The sequence below is a fragment of the Dipteris shenzhenensis genome, chromosome 24 (genome assembly GCF_047967505.1).
Source record: "Dipteris shenzhenensis isolate YYH24624 ecotype China chromosome 24, Dip_SZ_1.0, whole genome shotgun sequence".
NCBI classification, from domain to species: Eukaryota; Viridiplantae; Streptophyta; class Polypodiopsida; order Gleicheniales; family Dipteridaceae; genus Dipteris; species Dipteris shenzhenensis.
Window position 1 is genome coordinate 21,381,479 of NC_141619.1, and position 19,993 is coordinate 21,401,471.

Genomic DNA, 19,993 nt, shown 5'->3' on the forward strand with positions numbered 1-19,993 from the left:
GAGTGGTCAAAATGACTCCCCAATGGTGTGTAGAAGCTTGAAGCACAATCTGGGAAGGCCAGGAAAACAATGGTGAGAATGGTGTACTTCTGGTCCTCAAGTACCTGATCGAAGTTAAGGCAGTGCCGGAGAAATTTCTTTCTCCGGTTGGGAAGGGGCAGAGCTGAAGAACTGCACTGGCAACCTCTGGGCATTCGAAATCTAGCGAAAGAAACCCCTACCAAGTAACTTTATGACCTTGAGATGGGACGCTTGGTCCTAAGGAAGCACTGCGAGTTACCAGTTGCGAATCTGGCTTCTCAAGGGGTAAGAGCTGAATACTTTGCCTTTCAAGGTGTGTCCATGCTCCACAGTGATGTCCTCCTTGGGGCCCCATGCTCGTCTTCTGAAAAGGGTACGATTCTTTTGACCGGTGGGGGTGGGATAGAGATCAGTTGAGGTCATACTGATCAAGGGTGGTGGAGGCCGACTCGAATCTAAGGTACAAGCTTTCTGATACGTAATGAAGAAGGAGCAGCAAGGAGGCGAGGAGCTCAGGTTCCCAAAACTTTTGCTTTGTCTCAATTCTTTCAGCTCTAGTGTGCACCTTCAACTTCTGTAATTTTGAACTCTAGTATGAGTAGGTGTACCTACCCTAGCATGACAGCATAAATAGTAGACGAGTCAGGAAGCTAAAAACGTGGGGTGGGGGTAAGAGGGGAGGGGCGGGCAGAGGATACAAATAGGCTCTTCCTGCTGCTTTAAAATTAGCCCTTGCCAGAACAGCCAAGAGGAATATCCTGTCTTCATTTTTCGGGGCCCCTCCTGTCCCCTTCCTCTTCCCGTCTCCCTCTTCCCCCACTTTCCATTTCCCATTTTTTGCCTTTGCCACAAAATGCCATTTTTTAAAACCATGGATTGAGCACACAGGCAACTGTAATAATTTATTTCAATGGTGGATTGTTGTCCATTGAGACAAATGGGAATGTTCAAGAAGGGGGAGATCGAATGCATGCAACTGTTTGGAATGTTATAATTGAAATATGCTGAAAAAGAAAGTGCCACATGGAGGCTACATGTACAGGTATCCTTGCTGGAATGTTGGAGAGACTTTAGGATCAAAACTAATCTGAGTTTTGGGAAGCCTTGGGGCAAACTTACTGATTTTAACCTGAAAGTGGGTGGTTCTGTTTTTGAGGCACACACCCTTTGAAAGCACAGCTTGAATTCACAGCAAACTTTACTCGTTAATTATTTCGTTTATTTTTCTTCTCTTGCAGCAAGGGGTCTTCGATGACTTCACAGTTGCTTCATCCTGGGAAAGGTATCAGTCACTTGATCAACTGAAGGAAATTATTCTCCTGCAAAGTGTCTATCAGATAGCTTATTTTCTTCTGTTCATTTATGTTTTGCTGACTGGAAATCCAGGCTTATTTCAGACATTGAGGCAGCTTGTCGGAAATGGCAGACTGCTAGTGCCAAAGGTTATCTGGTCTGTGCCTTCTTGCGACATATCTTCCTTCATTTTTGGCAATAAATCCTTCAGAAATTTTTTTTCAAATGCACACCTTGCAGATCTCTACTTGGGGTCTCAGTTAATTATTTTGCGATAGCTTTGTATTAGTTATGTATTTACCAGTTCTGTTTTTGGTTCCAGATTTGTATTGGCTTTTCCTAAGAGTAGAAACGTACGCTATAACTCGGGATGGAATTGAGGGTGACTCGCATGACTTTTATGTTGCTTCATGTGATGAGTTTGGGCTCTAGATATTCTATTGTCCCTGTTCTTGCTGAACAGTGTTTTTTTTTTTCATAGCTAGCAATCTGACATGAGTGCAATTTGCGTGATTAGTGAATATGTTGGGAACAAGTGAATTTTGTGAGTCTGTTGTGGGATAAATTACAATGGCTATGCTAGTAGGAGACCTCTGAACATATACTCAAAGAGACAATGATACATTGGATGTCATGGACATTCTATATTTGAATTCTCTTTAAAACCTCAGAGCGACAGCTTATTCAGCTTCATGCATTGTAGTTGTGAGTGTTGAAAGGGTCAAATTGTTTTAATAAAATCGAATTGCATGGAGGGAGAGTTACTTCTGTCATTGAAACTTTGGAGCTTGTAGTTCTGAGTACATTGCAAGACCATGTCATTTACAGGTTGCTCTTTAAAAAGGTTCTAGAGGGTGAGAGATACCATTACTGGATATACAAGATAAGCTATGCATGCAGATGCGTAAAGAGAGAGAATGGAATCATTGTATCTCTTTGTGTAGACGTATAGTGTGGAGGGGCCTTGGGTATTAGTTGCTTTAACCTTTTTAAACCTACTTGCCTTGCAAGCACATTGTTTCATTGAACAGCTTGTCGAGCAAGCAACTTTTATTAACATGTCACCAGCATCAACACAGGCTGATCAGGTGCCACGTGGATTGCTGATGTGGCATCTTCAACCCCAATTCTGTCGACCCTAGTGAGAAGTTACTTTTCACATTGACAGATAAGTCTTTCTCACTGGCTGCACAACTCCCAAAGAACTTAGAAAGAAAAAAAGAAAGAAAGTTTAATAAAGTCTACTAAAGACCGACGGGTCTATGAGAATGATAGAAAACTTGATACAATGAGCAAAAGGGTGGAGCTACTAAACGAGCATCCTAACCCATGCTAGAAAAACTGTGGACATAGTCAATGTCATCATCATCAATGTCACCATAGTGGCATCATCATCATCATAGTAGATACAGTCTAATCAGATTCAATACACACATGGCATGAAACGTCAAGGTACGCTCGGTGACAAACTAGGCAGTGTAGGCAAAAGCCCGTGATAGATCGCTGTCTACTGTCTGGAGGAGTAGTCCGTCGTGACTTCTTGGCAGCTGCTCTACACATCACAAAGGCCATAGTATTCCCTGTCGGCCGTATCCCAAGGTCTAAACATAGATGAGATGTCAGCTAGCGTGACCTGTGCGTTTGTCCTTTGTCGAATATGCCACGTCCTGGTCTTGGGGTCTCTGCCTCTCTTGCTATCTGTGATCAGGGGGGCAGCATGCTGAAGCCGTCTCTGAAAAGGCAGTGGTATCGTCCATGGATCTTGTAGTAGACTGGACGACGGAAGGCAAAGTGCTCCTCTAACTCGACCTCATGCCGCTCACACAGTGTGCAGATACGACTCTCTCTGGGGATCCCCTTTGCTTGTCCACTCTCGAATAGAGTCGGTGTGATGAAACACAGAACTGCCCAATGGCAATCCTAAGCGAGTGTGGTAGGTGGATCTGAGTGTATCCTGGTAGGATAATGAAACCCTCCTCAGAGATGCAATGGTCCCTATAGTAGATGAGCTTCACAAGAAGCTCTGTCTGTGCCAACCAGGTCCTAAATATGTGTAACCATAAAAGATCCTCTCGGATTATGGGGTTAAACTTGTTGCCCTGAAACGGGACAAATGGAGCATCAATGCTATACTTGAAGGGAGGCAGCCTATCTATATGGAACTCAATCTCTTTAACCATCTACATGTGTGCACGTACCAACATCTCCCCATCACCCTGAGCTGCTAATGCCATAGAAGAGGACAATGCCAACCAAGGTAGTCTGCGTCGCTCTGCAGTACAGGAGCCATAATCTCCTACGCAGTATGGATAAGTGAGTCTGGAATGCCGCATCTAACTGCAATGGAGATGTCCCGAACTTAGCATGAATAATCTGATGGGGAGCAGATGGCTTATTGCAGATCATCCATAGTTATATAATTAAGACAATAATACAATTAAACGACAATGGTTTCCAACACCCCTTCTTAAGTGTCACTTTGTATGTGGGGGCAAGATACAAAGATTATTTTCATGGACCTCTCAAACATAATTTGGCCATGATAGAAGCGTTGTGGAATAGATGAATACAAACTAAGGGGGAAAAAAGTTGTCTTTCATTGATTGAATTCTCACAATTGGATAGGCATGTACACGAGTGTGTGAAAGATACACATAAGCCACAAGTTTAGACCTATGTTGTAGAAAATTAGTGTTTCCATAACCCTCAAGTGGCAGTGCCACATGGCAGGCCAAGGATTTTTATTGGCCCATCAAATAGGCAGCTGCCCGACTTTAGCTTAAATAATGTCAAATTTTAAAAAATAAAGGCATTGAAAGTATGTAACATTTATTAATTCCAACACTTTCCCTTTTGTAGTTTGATATCCTGCAGCCCAAGCATGTCCATGACCCATTGAAACTTCTTGACTAAAGGCTTTGTAAAGATATCAGCTATCTTGATAATATCCATACTAAGATCGAGGGCGTTTGACAATGAGGAAAGATCACCTGTTAGCCGACTTGTCAAGGCTTCAGCTCACTGCCTTCGGTAACCCTGGGGCGCGTGCTAACAATTAGTGTGTGTTTATTATTCAAGTAGTGGATACCTCCATCCATTGAAGATCGAAACTACTAGTAGGCCATGCCTTGCAAAACATTGCAAATATGCATAGTGCTGCTTAGGAGTTTTAATGGTAAATTTTGCACATTGCTCCCAATTGAGTGCAGTGTCCAACCATACGTCTACAAGTCAAATCTGCTAGTTCCCATCACAAGGTTATACCCAACAATCCAAATACGTCATGCTGTGATGCTAATGAGTATCCCTCTAATGTCATCCTTCGGTGGATGGGATGGGTGCTACATGGGGATTTGAGTAATTGGTGGGCACCCATGGTGCAGCCTTGAGTTCCCATTCCATGTGTAAGTTGGGAGCCCCACCTTTGCTTCAAAATGAAGAGCTTGTACTCACAATATGTGTGAGGCAACCACCCCTCAAATAAATACATGATGTGTATGTTATGGTCATGAGATTGTCCTCTCCAAGGTGACCCGATCGTGCTTCATGGGAGCCCTGCTGTTTGGACTTGACTGCATAAAAGCGCACGGGCGGCTATTTGTATCTTTCTTGAACCGATGAAGCAAAATTTTCTCTAAGTCAACTACCTTTGCCTCATGGACCATCTTGGGCTGCTCCACATTTGGGATCAGTGTCATTGTCGGGCCGCATGAGGCTTGAAGCAAGACACGTGGAACACTAGATGCATGGTCCATGTCGCAGGTAATTGCAACTTTATGGACACTTCGTTGATGACGTGGATTATTGGAAAGGGTCCAACGCTTCAATGCCATAGCTTTGGACGCTTCTTCCCCATTTGCTTGAGTCTTTTCTTCATGATGCCAAGATAGACCCCCTTGCCCTTCGTGTAACCTTGCTGTTATGGGTATGTTACAATTCTTGAGGTTTGGCGATGCAGTCTTTGACTGTCTTCATGGTTTGCTCATAAGCGTTGATGACATGATCTGCTTCATACACCTTCTCGGAGGTTCTTGTGAGAAGTGGGTCTTGAACTTCTTCCCAAGGGGGCTTCGTAGGTAGGCCTACCTACCTTGGTTGAATGGGTGTCGTTGACAATCCCTTGCACCAATGGAAGGAAGTGCTCCCATTGGGCCAACTGTGGAATCATGGCCATCATATAACAAGAGTGGTAGAAACTAAGAAAGAACAAAAAGGTGTCCTTATGGAACAACCACTCGTCATGTATGGTGTAATCGTGGTGGGTTGAATTTCCAACATCACTTTGTACCAGTGAATTTGAAACTTGGGGGCGCCATGGTACTGGTATTTCATGTTCGGCAGTGTGGACTCTCGTACAATAGAAATCGTTCTTGCTAATGGCATTGGCCCACATTTTGTGGTCCGGGCAGATATCTGATCATGCCTTTGAATTGCTAGAACGTTTGGCTCCATTGAACCTGTTGGTTGGGCCATTGGGCTGCAGGCATCGTTTGAAGCCATTGCAACATCTCGCGATCGGTCTTGCTTCTTGCCCAATATAGAACATGTTTCCATGTCTTTAGGGCATGAATGACTGCTAGTAGCTCCTTATCATATTTTGAATACATGGTCTGTGTTGGGATCAATGTGTGTCCTTTGAAGGTGATGGGGTAACACACATCAAAGGGCTAGTCCCATTGTGCTGAGGCCAAAAAAGGGGCCATGGCAATTGCTTCCTTTGGTGAGTCAATGGCTTTGTGTGCCATCGTAGTGAAGTGGATGGATTGCTTCTTGGTCCTCAACCCCTGGTAAAAGATCCATGATATGTATGGCTATGTTTTTTTTGTATGCTTGGGCATATTCCCATGAACATGCGGACCTCCTATGCATTTATGGGCATGCACCTCCCAATCCACAATGTCTTTGACTAGTCCAAGAAAACACAAGTGGAGTTGATGATGTATCGTAAGTGATATACCTCCTCCAAGAAGAAGCTACTCTTCTTGGTGTTGATGTACAATTGGTTGCCATTTAGACGTTGGACCTATCAGACATGCTATAAGTAATCAGTTGTCATTTGGGATGCATATCTGCCAGTACTAGGATTCCAGATGCCTTGTATGCAAAGGAGGGCCTCATAGAGGATCTCTACTAGGGTTTTACGATCATAAGCTGATGCCGTCTTACGCATAGCTATAATTTTATCCTCCCTACTTGCCACAAAATAGAGTTGGTGAAACCAGAAATGAGAGTCTCACTTGATGTACCTTTCACCAATCTGAAATATAGGACTGCAATTCTTGCCTTCTACTACAAGGTCAAGTACCCGGGCTTAGTTGGGTTAACACCCTTGGACATGATTGGGGACTATCTTACCTCAGCCTTGCAGGGCACATTTGGGACTGTGGTAGTATGCCTGATTAACTTGTAGAGGGTTTCATTCATCTTATCCCAAAGGGGGGTTGCAGAAATTTGCTTTCCCAATTGAGGCCAATCACTCTTTTGGGACCTTTTATAAGATTTTGGCCAAAGCTATCAGTTTGCGTTTGCAGCCCATTCTTCCAGACCTCATTCATGATACGTAGATGGGCTTTGTGCATGGCCGAAGCATTTTTGATACTATCTTTTCATCGGAGTGGGCTACGTAGAGTTGCTAGTGGCTAGCCATTGTATTCTTGCATTTTGAGAAAACTTGTGACAGAGGAGATTGGAATTTTTTGGAGGGTACACTTTATGTTTGGATCGGAGCAGTTTCTTATTTGCCCAGGCCCAATTGCTTATAGGAGGGGATAGGGGAGAGATTTGAGATTTCCAAATTAGTCCGACAGGGATGCTCTCTTGCCCCTTTTTTGTATTTGTTTGTCTGTCTAAGGGAATGAGCATTTTTCTAAGATCTCAGGCTGACGTTGTTGGGTTGACTTCCCTCGAGGATGAGGAGCTTTTGGATTTTGAGCTTGTGGAGGACACTCTTGCTTTTTTGGACGCCTCATCACAGACTCTCACTTCTTTTAGGACAGCCTTGGAGTCTTTTTTGTCCTGCAGAGCAAGTGCACATATTAATTGGAAAAATTCAATGGTTTTTGAATTAGCCAACGAGGACACTCCAAATTAGAGGGCTGATTTCGGCTTTACTTGGATTCCGAGGAGAGTATCTATCAGGTACTTGGGCTACTAGGTCGATGTGGATATCTCTCCTTCACAAGGATTTGCTCATGTGATGGAGAGTATTAGGGGAAAACTCCTCTTTCGAAGTTTAGCCAAACTTGACCTTGCTTCCAATGTGGTTGTTGTTAACTTGATATTGTTGGCCATGGCATGGTTTATTTGCGCTTGTTGGTGCCACCCTACGAATTGCATCACTCAGCTCAAAAGTCCTATAAGAAACTTTCTTACGAGTAGGTTAGATGGTTTGACAGACACTAGGGCTAGGGTGACTTGGGAGACTTTGATCCTCCCCACATGGGAAGGGGGCCTTAATATCATTGAACGAGACTTGCAATGTAGGGCGTTGCTATGCAAGGTCGTGGTGAGAGGGCTTTTGCCATGATAGGCGTACAGTTTTGATCTCCTTCCATGAGTGGGAATTGGATGGATAGCACTAGGTGGAATTTTACTTAAGCTCTTCTTGGGATTCCTTTTCCCCCTCTTATGTCTGCTACCCTGAAAGCTTGGAACAGCTTCAGGAGTACTCTTGGAGGGTTCCCCCTTCCTCTTAGGAAGAGATTGATAGGCAGCGTGTCATGTGGAATGACAATATACTTGATTTTCATGGCAGACCACTCGGTACTTCTCATTATATGGAGTAGTCTGGATGGGATAGAGTTCTTGCTTTTTGTGTGGGCTCTTGGAAGGATTTCAGAAACCTTCAAGATGATCATAAACTTGAATTAGTAAGTCATCTTAGAAGATGTGCAAGAAGAATTTGGCAAAGTGATACAACCATGTGCTTGGATTGGGTGATTCGGATGACATGCCTCTCTATTGCTCCATTAGACTTGGAGATTTTACGAGGTTAGGTACCCCACTTTAGGTCATAGGACTACGACGAGGTTTAGACGGGGATGCCTTTGTTTTTTATGTTTGCTATGGGGGCTTTTTGTTCACGTCTAGAGACGGGGATATCCTTGTGGACGTTCCTTTTGAGCCAGCTAAGATTTATTGGCTTTATGATGGTGCCTAGACCCTAACCTAGATCACATTCCCTTTGGTTCATGGAGTATTCGGCTCTATGGAGGTGTCCCGTAAAGTATTTGCAGTGGGATCACGGGGAGTTGGCAGGGCATCGAAAGTAGAGCCTTCTCTTCTTTCACTACATGATTAGTAATGCCAGGAAATTTCAGCTTAGCCTTAGAGGCTAGAAGCCCACTAGAGCCCCTCGTTGGGAGAATTTCTAGATTTCTGTTGACCTACGGAAATCCTTTTGGAAGAGACTCTGAAAATCCCTTAGGAATATAAAAATTACTCTTTTCTTTTGGCTTTCTGTCCATGGAGGGATCACAGTGAACAACCTCTACGTACCCTCATTGCCTTTCTGCTGAGGAGTCTATTCAGCATTGTTGATGAAATTGCAGACAAGTGAGGATCATCTGGAAGGGTATTGCTAGTCTTTTGAGCACTTTTGTTCCTCACCCCTTCTTCATGACCTGGGTCCGGTGGCTTGGCTCTCTCTTTGGGAGCCTTAGGTCTTCTATGAGGGCAAGACTCTGCTTGGCTCTTTCAGTTCGACGAATATTTAGTCCAGCATGCTTTTAAATAATGTTCCTGGCTCTCTTAACAGACTTGCACATGTCACAGTGGATACTTTTTGGGAGATTCTAGTGAGCATTTCAGCATAGCATATTTGGAGATTCATAGGCACAACAGCTACGTGAGCACCCAAGGGTCTTCCCAGGCAGCTCTTGCCAGGAGGACAGTTTTCCTTGGGGAGTGGAGTGGCTCCACAGGGTTTAAGTGGCACTTTCAGCCTCAACCTTCTGCTTTTCTAGCTCTCTTTGATGAGCAAGTTCTTTGCCCACTTAGGGTGTTTGGTTTCTCATGCCTTGCATGAGGTATCTCTACTATGAGCTTTTAGGTTTCTCTCATGAGATTCAAGAGGTCTTACTTACATTGGAAAGTTGCATTTCTGTTCACTGTGCTAAGCAGCATCTAGAGAAGATGAGGTTTGTGAGGTTTTACTTAGATCGGAAAGCATTTCTGTACAAAAGCTTTCATCTAGATTCGAGAGGTCTGACTTAGATTGGAAAGCTCACTGTTGCTACTGTAAGTCTTACTAAAACATCAAACAGTTTCATAATTATGTGTTTGACAATGATTTAAAATGGTCAGTCTGCAGGTGGAATTGTACAAGGTAATGGGAGATTGCATCTCCTGCACAATGAATTTGTTCATGGAACCAAAAATTATCGGCTGGAGTTTTTTTTTGAAGTCAATAGACATGGTAATTGCAATGATGCTTTTTTACAACTGCACTTTGGTTTGATTATACAAGAGAGATCTTTGTTCTGTATGTAAAGCTGCCTACCCATATCAGGTGGCCTATGTTGGAGTCCATAGTCTCTAGATAACCGGTTGCTAAATCATAGATATATTAAGGCTATCTCAGTGAGTGGATAATGTGCACAAAGGCAATTCTTTAGTGTTTTTTTGATACTCTATGCACGTGTCTGTTGCAGGTGACATGGATGATTGGAAAGAAGACATACATCATTTACAATTATGGTTTGGTGTGCAAGATTTCCTGGTGAGTGCATGGAGATTGTGGTATATGTTGTTTATAGGGTTCAATGGATGTAGCTAGATAGAAGACATAACAAATCTTTTAAGGCATGATATAAGGTTTTCCACAGGTGTCTGCATCCTTGGGTATTTAGTTCATGTGTAATCATTTTTTGCATGAGCTATCTCTTGGTCATACTTTGATTCTTGTTGGTCTTAGAAAGGTTTTTCCCTCAAAAAAGAGGAACTGCATATATTCTGTTTGAAAATAATACATTGAGCAGCTATCATCAAGGGCATTAAAAAAAAGACCAGCTGTTTGCGGTCATCTTGTGAGGTCCCTGCTCACTGCATAACACAAGATTGGAGCAGACGCAACCATGCGCCAAGGGGTGGGAGAATTCCTCCCTCCTTGCCGATGTACAACATTCTTGTAGGGCAGGCCTTGCAAATCTGTATGTGATGCTTAGAATTCTGTCCGGATACCTCTTGTCCTTGCCCCACGATCAACCGTGGAGTATATATTATGTATTTTTTAAAGGCAGGGCTTTGTCTCTTCTTTTAATGCAAATTTGACCTTAGATTCTGCATCTATATACTCCTTGTAGGGATGGGTTTCCTTGATTTCAACTCCTCCATGATCTTACTCCTTAAATAGGCCTCAACCACTTTAGCATCCTTTCTACTGCCTAGAGAGAGAAATCGATTAATCGATTTACTTTTCATGGCGGCTGAAAGACTTTCTATTGGACCATGAAATGTCTAGGAGACCCTTTATCTTTGCCCCTGTGAAATGATCCCAGTCCACGAAGCTGGCTCCTCATTTAAGGTATGCTTTATTTGAGTACATATAGAAGTTAGGTAAGAGAAGTGCCATGATTTTACTTCTTTGTAGAAAAGATCTGAAAGTCATATGTGGAGATATGATTTACCCAAATCTGTCCCTGATACCAGTGTATGTGTGTGTGTGAGAGAGAGAGAGAGAGAGAGAGAGAGAGAGAGAGATTCAGCGCGCGCGTGTGTGTGTGGTGCGAGCGATGGAGACCTCCTCCTCTGCTCTGCCAGCATCGTCTTCCTCCCCGTTTCCGTCCGTACAGTCACCCTCGACGTCCCTGCTGCCTACCTTGCCTTCCGTACAGCTGCCATCAGTTGTACGGCCTTCCGTACAACTTCCGTGCAGCCTGCTGTCCCCCATACAGCCCCCCGTACAGCTCCTCGTACAGCCTCCATGCTCCCTGCATCTCTCCGTACGGCCTTTTGTGCCTGCTGTACGGCCATCTGTACAGGCTGTACGGTCGACCGTAGAGGCTGTACGGTCGACCGTAGAGGTTGTACGGTCAACTGCGCAGTCTCCTTCCTCCTCTTTTGTTTTCTCTGCCTCAGCGCCTCCTTTTGCCTTTGCTCCTCCTACTCGTGTTTTTCTTCGGCGGAAGCATGGTGGTTTGTCTGCCTCACCTTTGATCAAATCGGCAAAGCTGGATGTTTTCGATGGCCCTTCTTCTTACCTCCAGCTGGATCTTCTTCGCCAATTGTGCTCTACCTCTGTCACAGAAGTTCCTTCTTTGAGTTTCCCGCTTGTTTGTTCCTTGGATTCTGCCCTTTTGGTCTCTGGTCTTCGACAAGCTCAGCAATTTGGAGTCTGCCTCTATTTTATGCTTGTCATTGGGCTGATGGTGCAGTGGGTTTGGACTATATTTCTTCCTTTGTCTTTTGGGCAAAGGATTTTACTATGCCCACTGCTCTTCGATTGAGGTGGTAGAGCGCCTTGTCAGTCATGCTGGTGTTCCTAGGGCTTGTTTCTTTGCTTATGTCATGCCATGGGATCCACTTTTCGATCCTTCTGCAACCCTTTTGACTCACTGTCCGGTTTGGATTACTCTCAAAGCGCTGCCTGTGCCTCTTCTTCAGCATCTTCTAACTCTTGCAGCTTTTTTGGGAAGGCCTCTTCATGTTCCGAGACATGAGTTCTTGCAAGCCTTCCGTGATGTTCGTCTTTGCATTTTGTGGGATATGACACAGCCCGTGCTATCTACTTTGGATCTTGATTTGGGATTTGTCCATCCGATGCGCATCAGGCTTCATTTTGCATCATTTTGCACATGCTTGCCCTTCTACATCCAGGCCCATTCCTCCTACTCCTTCTTCAGCTGTTAAGGTTACTCTCCCTTCTCCTCTGGTTTCTGCTATGGCTTCTTTGGAAAAGCCCTCTACTGCTCCGAAGCACTACTGGAGGAAGGTTGATAAATCACAGGCAAATCTTCCTGTTGCTGAAGAAGCTCAGGATTGCACCCTTGTTGAGCACCATCAGTTTCCTTCTACTCAGGATATGGATGTACCCTTTCCAGAGGGCATTTTACAGGATGATATGCATGCTCTCTCTCAGGATGCTGCCCCTGCTCTTACTCAGATTGATCCTTAGAATGAAGCTCAAATGCTAAACCCTGCGTTATCAGATGCAGCTTTTTCATCGGAAGATACGGATGTTGATTTAGCTTCTCTGCCTTTGATGCCTGTGCCAGAGTTTTCTTCAGTCCGGGATGCAGAAGTACCTTTTTTACTGGAATCTTTTCATCCCATGTTACAACAGGTTTTTGACCCTCTGATTCAAAAATTTCGGGTACTAGCCTGTATCAAGAAGAATCACAAGGGCAAAAAACAGCTTGTTTTTATTGATGGTGTGGTTTCATCACTGCATCAGTTTTTATAGAGCAACAATTTGAAGCTGGAGGATGCTGTGTTTGATCCTCCTCTAGCTTGATATGTCACTTTTCACTTGGCTACCTCATGACTTTTGCTCTGAGGTTTTACTTGTAAAAACTTTTTCCTCGTACTTATTGGTGGGTTTTTACCTCTTTTGAGGTTTCCCACACAAAAATATAAAGATTTCACTTTTTAAAAAAAGTGTGAGAGAGAGAGAGAGAGAGAGAGAGGTGGACATTTAGAAATTCATCACTAAGGTTATGGAATGCATCTGGCGCACCAGACATGATCGTAAGGGCCCTCACCTTCTTAAATACAATTATGTTTGCTCGCCCAGGATGCATGGAGGTTTGAATATTCTCAACATTCACACTCACATGCAAGGCCACACTCTTGTTATCCTTTCTAGAGCAGCATCAGCCTTGGACTATCATGCTTTCTTGTCTAGTTGGTTCTCTCCATATAGATGCTTTCAGCTACTGGATACCGGCCATTACTGATGTTAATTTTGGTCACTTTCATCGTGATGTTCCTGGCTGTCCTTTTTTGACTAGTCTCTATTCCTGATCGGCAGCAGCTACTGGATCATTTGCATTTCAAAAACTTCTTTTAGATAACTTCCTAGTTTTGTAGCTGGGCTGCTCTAATAGATTTTTTGGATTGCCTTTGTTGCCATTAATTTTTTCTCTGATCTGTGCATAGGCCCGGCATCTTAGGAGTATGTGCTGCTCATTTTAACTTTTCCTGTGGGGCAGATTTTGCATAATCTTTCTTCCCTTGGGACTCTAGGTCTTGCCCACCTTCCCTTCTCCAGCTCTAGATCGTGTGAGCTGGCTCTCAGTTGTATATTAGATGCTTTTAAACATTGATATGTCTTCCCTGTGTGTGTGTGTGTGTGTGAGAGAGAGAGAGAGAGAGAGAGAGAGAGATTCTATTATGATGTTATTAGCATCTGTTTGGAAAAAAATTCAGAAGTTGCAGCTCTCAAGGCAGCTGTCAATGATACATGGTTCGCCATAATTTGTTTAGCTAAGAAGGCTTCTTTTTTTGTTCTGGCTGTATTAACTAAAGTAAAGCATCATCAAATTATATACTGGCTGGGGCTGTGAATTGATTTAGAATCTGGTTTTGCAGGGTGATTATTGTGACAATTATATGCATTAGGACATAGCAATTTCTGTGATCCTTGCTGCTGTGATCTGATTATAAAGTTTCTCGCTTGCAGGGATTTCATCTCTCTCTCTCTCTCTCTCTCTCTCTCTCTCTCTCTATCTATCTATCTATCTATCTATCTATCTATCTATATGTATGTATGTGTGTGTGTGTATGCTTTTGCAGGGCCAAGCATCTTGGAGAATTGGAGAAATAGGATATTTAACTAGAGTTAGTGGTCGATGTGGTGGAATAATGCAGGTTATTGCACCGGTTAGCATGAGTGGTGTCGTACTTGATGCTCCAGAGGCCACATCGTTGTTAAGTGCGGTTGCTATTGCTCTCTCCAACTGTGGCAGGTTGGTTACAGCTAACGCCCATGGATTATAATTGCTGATTATAACTTATGCAACAAGCCATGAACGTCCTGCGATAAATAGATGGAAGTATGTAAGCCGTTAGCTCTTTTGGTTTTTTGAGGTGAGGATTTTTCTTTTAAAATGCAAATACTTTTGTGTTTGGACCGTTTTGGATGGATGTGGACCATTGGAATGTCATCTCCTAGATTAGAAGAGATTTGGCTCTATATTTTTCTCAAGCTTTCGGTTCCCCTTTGGGGAGACAAGTTTGCATTTTCCTTGCTTTGCCTGCTGCATTGGGCATTCAAAGACCTGATGCCATCATGCCACTAAGGCATCCACTGGTGCTGGAACAATGGCTTTGATGCTATCTTAATTGTTTGAGTGGTGGTGCCACTGCAACCATGGAGGCATTGTAAAGAGTTGTGGATGGAAGGACATGTGGTTTTTGGAAGCAAGCAAGGTTCCTCTTTTTGGCATGCAGTGTTCCCTGCTACCTCTTCCCCTACTTATTTCAGGCTACAACTTCTTCAACGGCAAAACATTCAACCTCTGGTGTAGTCTACTTGAAAAGCATTCTTTCCTTTTTGGAGGTCAAATCATGAATCGTGGACAGGCCTTGGGCAATCGGCAAAGGAGTACAGCTGAATGCCTCCCCATGGAGCCCCTGGTGGGAATGAGTTTGGTTGGAGCAGCAAGTGCCACGTGAGGTCCTTGACAAGTTTTGGACCCATCTGCCTCTGCCTGAGGAAAATATCATATTTCTTTGGTTGGTGGCCCACATAGGCTTTCCTATTGGCCCTTGGTTGGAGCAGAAGAAAGACAAGACTTGCCATGTTGAGGGGCAAGGAACCTAGAGGTGAATACTCACTGCTTGTGGAGCAGACTTGTGGCTGAGAGGATCTGGCAATACTCCCTCAGGATTGCTGCCAAGATGCAGAGATCCACCATGTATTGGGCACGACAGCGTGGCTGAATGAGGGGCAACATGAATTCTCTGTAGAAATGATCTCCCTGGCCTAGTTGGTAGATAGGGAGAGCGCCATGAGCCAAGATATTCATGACTTACTGCTGCCTTCTTGACGGCACCCAGAGCTCTTGTTGGGGGGGACAATGTCTGGGAGACTGTTGTAGGCCTTTGGGAGAATGCAGTACGAGAGGCCTAAGTGGGGATTAAGGAGGAGAATGCCATGTGGCATAGGAGTTATCTTCCATATGATGGGCTGTGGAGAGGCCTTGGGAAAGTGGCCGTACTCATATTTGAAGGGGACTTTTGTTTTGGAGATCATCTTCATTTGAGCCTTCTCTTGCTTGAGTCTCTTTGTTCATGCTTCGTGGGTTGCCTTACCTAGGACCTAGGATATTTTGGCTATCCTGTTGGGGAGGTGTTGGGTTCTTACTCCCGCTTCCCTAGACCCTCTTATCCTCTTTGTTTCCCCTATACCTTGTGCTGGTCGACCTTCTCCTCCTCCTCTCCCTCTCCATCTTAGCCTTCCATTCCCACCTTATCGTCCTCTCTCTTCTTCCCTCTCTTTAGCATGCTTCCTCCCCTTCCCTCTTCAAGCTTAGCTCTAGTCGCTAGCATTTGATGATGCTGCTACAATGTGGGCAGGAGCGCCCCCCCTTCCTGATTGGTGATGTAGTGTTGAAGTAAGAGGATCTTGAGGGGGAAGGAACACCCCTCCTCTTGTTCAGTGTGATGCAGCTGCTAGTAGGGACAAGGAACAACCTTCTCTTAGAGTATTGGAGCGGTAGAGGCTAAAGGGGCAGGTGCGCTCCGCTGCTATTTGGTGCTGATGAGCATGGGGGAGCAGTAGCCCCTGTGAGAAGTGCAACGGCAATGAAAGGAAGAGAGAGAGAGAGAGAGAGAGAGAGAGAGAGCATGCCTCACACACCCCACACTGAGAAAGAGGGAAAGGAGAGAGGCGCAAGAGAATTGCAAGTGATCTTGGAGAAAGCCCTGCTACAACTGGGGGAAAACCTCTGAACAAACAGCCTGTTCGAGAGCACAACCGGACAGCTCAACAACCACCACAACTGGAGGCACAAGGAATGGATGAATTGCTCCACAACCCTGCTCCTGAGGTGCTACACTATGCTCCTCCATGAGGCACCAGAATGAGATGAACAAAACACGAGGGGGGGGGGGGGGGGGCCCTATATATAGCCCCCCAGCCTCCTAGTCGACCAGCAAGGAGCAGGGCCGACCAGCCTGCTAATGTGGGCTGACCCACAGTCCTAGAGGGGCCGACCCCTACAGCTTGCAAAAGGTGAAACAGGGCTGAGCCTATAGAGGGGCTGACACAAGCCAAGGTGGCCCGGCCCACCCTCTGATCTCCAGCCCTCAGCTAGGGTGCCTATAAGGGCACATCCATGGCAGCCCAACAGGGCAGATCTGCCCATACTGCTCCACACCCCTCTTGGGAACCTCTATGGCCAATGTGGCACCACATGGACCCACAAGAGGCACTGGAAAGCCACACAAACCTACTCTCATGGAGGGTGGGCACACCCACAACACAGGCCCTCACTCATCTACCCTAGCCTCACTCACTATGTGGGCACACCCACAAGCAAGGCCCTCTCTCTCTAGGTGGCATTAGGAGATGTTGACCTCTAACACCCCCTCTCAGCTCTTGGATGGAACAGAGATGCGATGGAGCTGGATGTGCCGCTGGAAAAACTGGAGGAATCCATCGTGTGATACTTCACGGTTGAAGTCCGTCACAGGTATTGTCAAAGAAGCCTCCTCTTGGTGTGAACCGCCTCAGCACGATCACTGGAAACCTGGAATTGTTTCTCCCTCGCCATAGGTGCTAGGTACACTCCTCTTCTCTGGTATTGGTACACTGGGTCATCTGATACAACAATTGCGGGTACTGGTACATGACTCCAAGAGAAGGTACTGAAACAATAATCCAATTGATACTGACATTAGTGCAAGGTCTGCTTCCTTGCATAGGCACCTGTATCACAGAGCTAGGTAGCCCCCTCTGAAGCCCCCTCTCAAGTCCAAACTGGTACAATGTCGCCAGATTGATGAAGTTTAGTGCTCCAATGACATCGGGCAGATAACAACTCACAAGGATCAATCAACTGTGACGGGGTTCCCGCACTGGCAATCTACTGACCCATGTCTCCAGCAGCATCAGACACAATAGCTGCAGTAGAACACTAGGAGAGCCCCTCTGGATCTGCTAGGTCATAACGTCCAAACAGAATACAAACTGGTAATTGCCACCCGAGTTAGCGGGCACAACTTCTTGTGGCTCGAGGTCTTGCCTGAAAGCCTGCCTCGATAAATGACTCCTTGCTTGGTGCACCTGATCGGTAGGTTCTGCTGCCACAATCAAGCAAGCAATCCTCCATCTAGATCCAGAAAGCCTGCTGGCAGCAATGCCTACCTTGTGCTACTAGAAGGATGGAGTATATGTGGTCACCGTAGTAACACTATTGGCCAATTGGTTACTGGACCCCTCAACGTTCCTTTGGGAACAATGACGCCAATAATGACCTTTCTGGCCACGTCAGTTACATGTATGGGATGCCTTGAGAGCTTCTCGTTCCTTGCCTGCCAACTGCTTTCTACCTTTCTGCTTAGCTGCCAAAGCCTTAGGCAAGACTCTCATAGGTACGATCAACAAAGTGCTCCTCCTGGTCAAGCACCATGGGGACCAATTCCTCCCATTCATCCTACCATTGGTGATCAAGGATGAATAGAAGGCCCCATACTGAGAGGATAACTGGGATAGTAAAGTTATGGTCATGTCCTCAGATGATATCTGCTTCTCTGCCTAGAGGATCTCCTGCTGAAGCTCTTGTGCTTCTCTGCCTAGAGGATCTCCTGCTGAAGCTCTTGTAACTTGTTGATGTGGCCCTGCATTGATGAAGACTTCTTGGGATCCAACAATCGCATCTGAACTTCTAGGTAAACCCTCTTCATGGGAGAGGTTCGATTATACATGGATGCCAAATGCTCCCATATACTCTTGGCCACTGTCATGTGCTTCACGTGATTAATCACCTGAGGAGTATAGTTAAGAAATATAAATGATCTTACCCTAGCATTAACATGGTCCCAGGGTTGGGACAGGGTCTTGGCCTCCTTCTATTGCAGGATGCCAAGGTCCTTCGCAAGGGGATCTGGTCTGGCCACACCTATCAAGATGAAATCTGCCATATCGTATGACTGTAACACAGACTCCATCATCACCCGCCAGACACTGTAATTGAACCCATCCAACTTCTGGTCAACCGGGAATGTGGGCAACACTGGAATTCTAGTCTTGTTCTCTGCCATCTCGGACAAGGTCGCCATGTCAAGGAGAGAAAGAAAGAAAGAAAGTCTATTAATGTCCACGGGAGACCAACAGGTCTACGGGACAGCAAAAAACCGTCTAGTACATCTGCTTTAGGGAGGGCACATGGCAGCTCCCAGGGAGTGCAAAAGCAACCCCAATTATTTAGAATACCTACAGCATAGTCTGAAAAAGTAATCAGCCATACATCAGTTTAAGATTGAGAGTCTTCTGGTTTTGATTTAAACTCTTTGATTAGTGCTATGCCTTCACGAGAAATTGCCCATTTTCCATCCTTCCTAGCAGCCTTGACTTTAGCTAATTCCGTTGCCTTGTTCTTCAATTGAGCTCGTGTAAGTTCCTCAGCTATCCATATCTTGGTCCCTTTCAACTTGTAAGATTGTCGAAGAAGCTTGTTCCGTAAATCTCGCAACTTAAGTGTAAGAATAGCATGTCCTTTGGAGTGCCGGATATTGGTTGCCCCGTCATCATCATCATTATCATCATCAACCTTCCATTCAATATTAGGCGGCTGGTTTGACATGTGCTAAAGTCTCATTGAAAGAGTCATCATCTTTGAACCATCCTTCAGGGAGCCCCCCCACTCTAATCTTCAATGCATTATCACGTCTGGCTTCTTGTTCTTTGATCTCTTCTTGGATATCAGTCTTGTTTGCCTTTGTGTCAAACTCCTCAATCACTTCTTTCTTGATTGATTGTACTTCAATATGGACCATATCTTTGACTGTAGGGACTAGTTGAGGAGTAGGAGGAGAATTCTTACATGAGTCCACAACCTCAGCAATCACTGCCTGCTTGCCAGGTCCCTCTAGAACTTGAAGTCGTGCTTTTACTTCAGCCAGCTCAAGCCTTAACTCTCTGACTGCTTGCTGCAAATAATAAATCTGTCCATGTTTTCCAATGATAGGTCGTTTGGACCCTTCTTGTTGGTAATTGTGCGCATATGGAGAGGGTGTCATGGCTGCAACTGTAGAGTACCGAGTCCTAATAGTTGAGGTTGATGGAGTTGAGGGGGATTTGGAGGAGAGGGTAGGCCAATCCATATTGGCTATTTCTTAGAACTCCCTAGCTGAACCTAACCCCCGAGTTGGGCTGGGAGTTTAGCCCAACTTGGGGTTAGAAACCCTAGGAGCTTGTTGTGAGAAACTACGGGTAGGTACGATGGACTGGTACGGGATGTACGGAAAGGGTACGGAGAACTGTACGGGGCTGTACGACGAGTTGTATGGGACTGTACGGAGAGTGTACGACGAGCTGTACGGGACTGTACGGAGAGTGCACGACGAGCTGTACGGAGGGGTTACGGAGCTGTACGATGGGCTGTACGGAAGAAAAGTGAAGGAGAAGGATAGACAGTGACAGAAGGTGGATGGGATAGACAGTGACAGAAGGTGGAAGAAAGGAAAGGGTTGGAGAAGAGGATGAAGGGCTGACAGCCCAATGTACCTTCACACC

General features: G+C 45.2%; 1 protein-coding gene across 4 annotated transcripts in view; it reads left to right on the forward strand.

Annotated features, from left to right (window-relative positions):
* Positions 1-19,993, forward strand: part of LOC147886356 (Rab3 GTPase-activating protein catalytic protein) — a 129,108-nt gene that overhangs the window by 12,337 nt on the left and 96,778 nt on the right. For 3 of the 4 annotated variants that reach the window (XM_087395211.1, XM_087395212.1, XM_087395213.1), the window contains exons 2-6: positions 1,260-1,303; positions 1,408-1,471; positions 9,619-9,730; positions 9,966-10,033; positions 14,122-14,219. In XM_087395211.1, coding sequence (XP_087251337.1) covers positions 1,260-1,303; positions 1,408-1,471; positions 9,619-9,730; positions 9,966-10,033; positions 14,122-14,219 — 386 coding nt within the window. The remainder of the gene's footprint in view (positions 1-1,259; positions 1,304-1,407; positions 1,472-9,618; positions 9,731-9,965; positions 10,034-14,121; positions 14,220-19,993) is intronic. The other variant, XM_087395214.1, reaches the window with a different exon arrangement.